This window comes from Eimeria acervulina, genomic scaffold (genome assembly GCF_000499425.1).
Source record: "Eimeria acervulina Houghton genomic scaffold, Eah_scaff60, whole genome shotgun sequence".
NCBI classification, from domain to species: Eukaryota; Apicomplexa; class Conoidasida; order Eucoccidiorida; family Eimeriidae; genus Eimeria; species Eimeria acervulina.
Window position 1 is genome coordinate 68,944 of NW_013549699.1, and position 7,503 is coordinate 76,446.

Consider the following 7,503-nt stretch of genomic DNA (forward strand, 5'->3'; position numbering starts at 1 on the left):
GCTGCTGCTGCTGCTGCTGCTGCTGCTGCTGCTGCTGCTGCTGCTGCTGCTGCTGCTGCAGGTGGATGCTGGCAGCACCACATGAGCAGGGAGAGGCCCCTGGAGTGGCGGCGAGCTGCTGCTGCGCACTGCAGCAGCAGCTTCTGCTGCTGCTGTTCTTGTTCTTGTCAGCAAGAGCAGAAGCCGCTGCTCTTGCTGTTCCTGCAGCAGCAGCAGCAGCTGCTGCTGCAGCTGCTGCTGCTTGCAGGGCATGCTCGAGCTCATTTGGTGTGGTGTCCTCCAGATAGCTGTCTCCATATATATCGTAGTTTTGCTGCAGTTGTCTCTTCAGCAGCAGCGGGGCGTGCAGCACAAAGCGCGGCAGCAGCGGCACTTGCTGCTGCTGCTGCTGGCAGCAACGCAGCCAGTCGAAATGGACGACAGGGACCTGTGGGAGTGCTGCTGCTGCTGCTGCAGTGCGGAAGGTAGGAGCAGCAGCAACAACAGCAAAGAGACTTTTGCGTGGAGACTGCAGCACTGATGCCCCTAAAGATAAAGCAATGCGCTCAACTGTCTCCTTCGGGTTTTCTCTGTCTCCTTCTATCACCCACAACTCTACGCCCCGCAGCGGCAAAGCAGACACCTCAGCAGCAGCAGCAGCAGCTGCTGCTGCTGCTGTTGTTGCTGTTGCTGCTGCTGCCGCAGAGGCGTTTGCTGCTGCCGACGCTGGCAGCAAATGCGCTACCAGCCGGTGAGGAGACCCCCGCAACCACCCTGGGCCCTGTCCTCTTGCTGCTGCTGCTGCTGCTGCTGCTGCTGCTGCGGGGGAGAGTAGAGCAGCAGCACTTCGGCGCTTCCGCTTGGAAAAGGGCTGAAGAGACATTGAATCGATAAGGCTGCTGCTGCTGATGTTGCTGTTGCTGTTGCTGCTGCTGTGTGAACTTAAAATAGTAGACACCCCAGCAGCTAAGCCTGTTGCAGCGGAAGTTGCAGCTGCCGGCGATCCTTCAGGCGATGCAGTGGCTTCCTGCTGCTGCTGTTGCTGCTGCAGCTGCTGCTGCTGCTGTTGCTGGCCAGACCAAACCTGCTGGTGGTCGTCCTGCTGCTGTACTCCCTCCTGAAGCTGCTGCTGCTGCTGCTGCTGCACCAGGTGCTGCTGCTGCAAGGCTTTTGAAACTGCTGCAAGAAGGGGATCGGGTGTCTCTGCTGCTGTGTCTCCTTTTGTCTCTTCTGCTCCCCCTAAGCGCGAAGGAGCAAGCAACTCTTCATCTGTTAACTTTTGTGTTTGCTGCCGCTGCTGCTGCTGCTGTTGCTGCTGTTCGTCCTGCTGTTGCTGTCGCTGCAGTTGCGGCTCTTGCTGCTCTGGCTGCTGCTGCTGCAGCTGTTGCTGCTGTTGTTGCTGCTGCTGCTGCTCAGCAGGGTCTTCTGATGCATCTCTAGGCGAAGACGGGCGACTTGGAGACTGCGCAATTTCTGCTGCTGCAATCGAATGGCTCTGGGTGAAGAGTTCCTGCAGCAAAACAAACACAGCCATGCTGCTGCTACTGCTGCTGCTGCTTCTGTTGCTGCTGCTGCTGGGTCTTTTGTTGTTGTTGCTGCTGATGCAGTCTCTGTTGTTGATTTGTATAATGCAGCCTTATTCCTGAAGCTGCTCCTGCTGCAGACAACGGGCACCTATGAGCGGGTGTAGCAGCAGCAGCACAACTGCAACAGCAGCAGCAGCAGCGGGAGGTAGCGCACGCACTTGCAGCTGCAGCAGCGAAGTAGCATCTTGAATGGTTTTGTCTCTTCGGGGGGCTTGCAAGACCCTCGGGAAGCGCAGAGTAAAGGAGACGCAAAATTCTTTTGAAGAGACAAACTCAGCAGCAGAGACAGACACCACCCAACTCGCTTCAGGCGGCCAGCTAACGTCAACCCTGAGTGCACGTACACCCCAAATAGCAGCAAATGCAGCAGCAAATGCAGCAGCAAATGCACCAGCAAATGCAGCAGCGCAACAGCGAAACATTAATAACACGTGCTGAAGCGGAAACAACAGCAACAATACAAGATCTAGCTGCAGCAGTAGATGGAACGGCAACTGCAGCAGCAGCAGCAACTGCAGAAGCAGCAGCAGGGTAAACGACATTAACAGTCTTTCGCAAGCAGAGAGCCAAGCGTGTGTGCACACACGCCGCAGCAGCAGCAGCAGCAGCAAAAGAAACAAAAGCAGCAGCTGCAACAGCTACAGAAGCAGCAGCAGCAGCACGAGCACCAACGCCAGCAGCAGGAATACCTACAACAGCATCAGCAGGAAGACCAGCAACCAACAGAAGCAGCAAACGCACCGCCAGGGACAGCCACAGCAGCAGCAGCAAAAGCAGCAGCAGCAACAACAGCAGCAGCGAAAGCAGCAGCAGCAAAAGCAGCAGCAGCAAAAGCAGCAGCAGCAACAACAGCAGCAGCAACAACAGCAGCAGCAACAACAGCAGCAGCAACAGCAGCAGCAGCAACAGCACGAAACGTACCTGGTGGAGCTGCTGCAGTCTTCAGGCAGCCACGGCGCAACCGAAGCTGCAGAGACACCCGGAGGTATGCGAATTGCTCTCGGACCCAACTGCTGCCTCAGCTCCAGCAACTGCAAATCAGATAAGCCACCAACCTGCAGCAGCAGCAGCAGCAGCAGCAGCAGTAGCAGTAGCAGCCTCAAATTCATCTTGAAAGGAGACATCCACATGCATATGAACAAGAGACAACAGCTCTCTAAAGGACGCAGCAGCAAACAGAAGTGCAGCAACAACAGCAGCAGCACCACCACCCACAGCAGCAGCAGCAACAACAACAGCAGCAGCAACAACAACAGCAGCAGTGCCACCCGCAACTTCATGAACAGCAACAGCAGCAGCAGCAGCAACAGCAGCAGCAGCAGCAACAGCAGCAGCAGCAGCAGCAGACACTTGCCCGGCAGACAGAAAGGACCTTCGATTTGTCTTCAGGGTTTAAAACCCCCAGCAGCAAATGCGTGCAGTGATTCAGAGGGTTAGAGGAGTCCTGAGGTGTACGTACAGCTCAGCAACTGTCTCCAACATTTCAGGTGTATCCGCAGCTGGGTGTCTCCTCGCCTCTCTTGACTTGCTGTTGCTGTTTGCTGTTTGCTGCTGTGTGTGCCGTACTAAGCCCAAACCCTAAACCCTAAACCCTAAACCCTAAAACATCCATTTGGAGTCCTAAACCCTAAACCCTAAATCAGCATCTGTTTGAGGCTCTCTACAGCGCTTGTGCGTGTGTGCTTCTCTGTGTCTGTGTCTGCTGTTTATTTGCTGCTGCTGCTGCTGCTATTGCTGCTGCTGCTGCTGCTGCTGCTGCTTGCTTACTGCCTGTCTCCTTGCTGCAGTAGAGCTGAAGAAGGCACCGATAGCAAGAAGATCCAAAGTGTCTCCAATGCGCCCCAACCGGGGCTTCAGCTTAAACCAGCCATCCTTGCTGCAGCAGCAGCAGCAGCAGCAGCAGAAGTGCAGCAGCAGCAGCAGAGCAGAAGCCGAAGCACAGAAGAGTGAAACAGCAGCAACAGATAGAACAGAAACAACACCAGGAGAAAAAACGCAGCAACAGCAGCAGCAAGAACAGCAGCAGGAGGGAAACAGGGCCAGCACAGAAGCAGCAACAGCAGCAGCAACAGCAGCAGCAGCAACAGCAGCAGCAGCAACAGCAGCAGACTCAAGACGAAAGGAAACAGAGGCAAACAAAAAAGCAGAGACAGGCAAACAAATAGAGACAGCAGAAAGAAGCAAAAACAAAAGAAACAACGACAGAGAGAGACAAATAAACAAACAAACCGACAAACAAATAAACAAAAAGAAAGAAACAACGACAAAGACAGACAAATAAACAAGCAAATAAATAAGCAAATAAACAAATAAATAAATAAACAAATAAATAAATAAACAAAAGGAGACAGCCCACCGAGAGTCAAGAGCATAAAGAGACAGCGGGTCCTTCAGCATAACCCCTTCACCTCCTTTTGCTGTCTCCTCTTCTAAGCGAGAGATTATCTAAGAAAGACAAACATAATATACATATAATATATAATTATTATTATTATTTAGTATATATAAACAAAATAATATATAAATAATTGTCATTATATAATAATCATTAGATTGTAGAAACACAAAAATAATTATTATATAATTCTAATTAACTAATAATAACAACTAAATAATAATAACTATATAATAATAAAATAATATAAAGAAAGACAGAAACAAACAAACAAACAGACAAACAAACAGAGACACAACAGAGACAGAAACAAACAAACAGAGGGAGACAGAAAGCAAGCAGTATAAGACAACATAAATAATATCTTTTTCTAATAATGCAGTGTATAAAACATTATTAAATATATTATATATGTGAAATATATATTATATATTAAATATATTATATATATTAAATATATTATATATTAAATATATTATATAATATATATTATATACTATATATTATATATCATATATATTATACATTATATATTATATATTATATATTATGTATTATATATTATATATTATATATTATGTATTATATATTATATATGTTATACATAGTGTATATAATATATTCTATATACTAAATATTATATTAAATAAATAAACAAATAACACCAAATGAAGCAGCATCGCAGCAGCAAGCGCAGCAACAGCAACAGCATCACCAGCTTGAGCAGCAACAGCACAAGCAGCAGCAGCAACAGCAGCAGCAGCAGCAGCAGCAGCAGCACCTGCTGAGGATTGCGTGCAATTTGGTATGAACATATTTGCAGTCGCGGTGGTTGTGGGGTAAGAACCTTCTCGAGTAAACACCTGCGGAGACACCCGAGGAGACACACAAAAAAAGCTGTCTTTGTTTATTTTTTTGTTTGTATCTCCTTTTGTCTCCTTTTGTCTCTCTTCTGTTTCTCTCTGTCTCTTTCTGTTTCCTTCTGTCTCTTTTTTTGTCTCCTTTTGTCTCTTTTTGTCTCCTTTTGTCTTCTTATTAACTCACCTCCGGTCTTTAAGACGCATCCTTAGCAGGGGGTGTACGTACACCTCAGAGTTGTTAGTGCTGCTATAAGACAAAATATCAAACACTACGTACACCAGAAACTGCTGCGGTGTCTCTGCAGCAGCTACACTCCTGCAGCAGCAGCAGCAGCAACAGCAGCACCAAAGGCAGCAGCAACAGCAGCATAGACAAATCCTAGAGAGACAAAGTAAAAAGAGATAAAAGAGAAGCGACAATTAACAGCAGGAGCAACAGCAGCAGCAAAATAGTAAACTATAAAACAATGAGAAGAGCAGAAAGGAGACAAACGGAGACAAGAGGAGACAAAAGGAGACAGAGACAGAGACAGTAGAGAACAAGAAAGAAAGAAGACAAAGACAGTAGACAGAGACACGCAGCAGTAAATGAAAAAGAAGAGAGAAAGAAGACAAAGAGAGACAAGACAAATAAAAACAGAAAAGGAGACAGTTAGGGGGGAAAGAAAAGGAGACAGAGACAGCAAACAGAGACAGAAGAGCAAACAGAGACAAGAGACAAAAGAGGAGAGAAAGCAACAGACAAAAGAAGAGACAGAAAAAGAGACAGAGACAAATAACTGCAAAGGAGACAGCAGCCACCAGAGGAGACAGAAAAGAGACAGAGAAAGAGAGTTAAGGAGAGAAGAGTAAACAGCAGAAAGGAGACAAAAAAGAAAAAGGCAAAAGAAGAGACAGATAAAGAGAAGAAAGAAGAAGAAACAGAAAAGGAGACAGAAAAGGAGACACAGGAAGAGACAGCAGAAGAGGCAGAAGAAGAGACAGAAGAAGAGACAGGAGAAGAGGCAGAAGAAGAGACAGCAGAAGAGGCAGAAGAAGAGACAGAAGAAGAGACAGGAGAAGAGGCAGAAGAAGAGACAGAAGAAGAGACAGAAGAAGAGACAGAAGAAGAGACAGAAGAAGAGACAGTTGCATGCGCTGACTTAATGCTGCTAAAAGGCATTGGCCTGTTGCTGCTGCAGTCAAATGCAAATATCTCCCCATCTAAAACGCAGCTGTATCCCTTAAAGCTGCGCAGCAGCAAACTGCACAAATCCTCAGGTACTTCCTGCTGCTGCTGCTGCTGCTGCTGCTGCTGCTGCTGCTGCTGCTGCGCTGAGGTGTACCCATATCGGCGTGTATAGTCAGTGCCTCTGCGTGAGAGCAGCAGAATTTTCGCGTTTTGTTTGGAGGGGCAGCAAATATGTGCTAGGAGTCTCTCCCCGTCATATTTTGTCTCTACAAACAAATGTCTAAAAGGAGACAAAAAGAAAGAAGACAAAGAAAAAGAAGAAAGCAAATAATAAACGAGATGCATGCAAATGAAGCACAGCACAGATATTATACACGCAAAGAAAACAAAACAATAAAAAAATTAATGCAGTATAAAATAAAGAAGAAAGGGAGGAGACAGATAAAAAGAGACAGACAAAAGGAGACAGATAAAAAGAGACAAATAAAAGGAGACAGATAAAAAGAGACAGATAAAAGAAGACAGGGACAGCATCAGAAGAGAGAAAATATTTTCAAAGCCAAAAGGAGAAGAGCAGAGACAGAGAAGAAAGGAGAGAGAGAGAGAGAGAGAGAGGCAGAGAGAGAGACAGAGACACAGAGAGACAGAGAGACAAAGAGACAGAGAGACAGAGAGAGAGACAGAGAGACAGAGAGAGAGACAGAGAGAGAGACAGAGAGAGAGAGACAGAGAGAGAGACAGAGAGAGAGACAGAGAGAGAGACAGTGAGAGAGACAGAGAGAGAGACAGAGAGAGAGACAGAGAAACAGAGGCAAGCAAAACAAGCACAACTGAGACAGAAAAGAAATATAACACAGAGACACAAAAGGAGACAGAGACAGAAAGGAGACAATAAAGAGACAGAAAGGAGACAATAAACAAATAGTTTTTCTTTACTTATTCTCCTCCCCCGTGAAGAATGTCTGCAGCTCTGACTGCACAGCAACTGCTGCAAGCATCGGCCGCAGCGGCTTAAACAGCAGCGCGTCTTCCTTGCTGCTGCTGCTGCTGCTGCTGCTGCTGCTGCTGCTGGCATCTTGTGAGAGCCGCAGCACCGCAGTTGTCTCTCTTTTCTTTTTTGCTGTTATTTCATCCAGCACCGCCTGCACAAAGAAATACAAAGTACAAAGAAAAACAAACTCGAACGCAGTTTGTCTCCTTTTATCTCCTACTGTCTCCTTTTGTCTGTTTTTCTGTCTCCTTTTTTCTGCTAATTTCTCTTTTTATTTTCTCATTTTGTCTCCTTTTGCTTCGTAAACTGTCTCCTTTTGCTTCTTATACTGTCTCCTTTTGTCTCTTATTCTGTCTCCTTTTGTCTGCTATTTTCTCTTTTTATTTTGTCTCCTTTTGTCTCCTTTTGTCGCTTTGATCGGCTGCTGGCCTCCCCCTCTACACCACCGCTGCTATTAAGGTTTGCTCCTGCTGCTGCTGCTGCTGCTGCTGCTGCTGCTGCTGCTGCTGCTGCTGCTGCTG

The 7,503-nt window shown here is 47.0% G+C and overlaps 1 protein-coding gene across 1 annotated transcript in view; it reads right to left on the reverse strand.

Moving 5' to 3' along the window:
- Positions 1-7,503, reverse strand: part of EAH_00011320 (DNA ligase, putative) — a gene marked incomplete at both ends in the record, with an annotated part of 11,490 nt that overhangs the window by 1,672 nt on the left and 2,315 nt on the right. The window contains 10 exons of the mRNA XM_013394902.1: positions 79-1,489; positions 1,724-1,895; positions 2,487-2,620; positions 3,021-3,130; positions 3,371-3,441; positions 3,922-4,010; positions 4,742-4,823; positions 5,005-5,136; positions 5,963-6,172; positions 6,967-7,133. Coding sequence (XP_013250356.1) covers positions 79-1,489; positions 1,724-1,895; positions 2,487-2,620; positions 3,021-3,130; positions 3,371-3,441; positions 3,922-4,010; positions 4,742-4,823; positions 5,005-5,136; positions 5,963-6,172; positions 6,967-7,133 — 2,578 coding nt within the window. The remainder of the gene's footprint in view (positions 1-78; positions 1,490-1,723; positions 1,896-2,486; positions 2,621-3,020; positions 3,131-3,370; positions 3,442-3,921; positions 4,011-4,741; positions 4,824-5,004; positions 5,137-5,962; positions 6,173-6,966; positions 7,134-7,503) is intronic.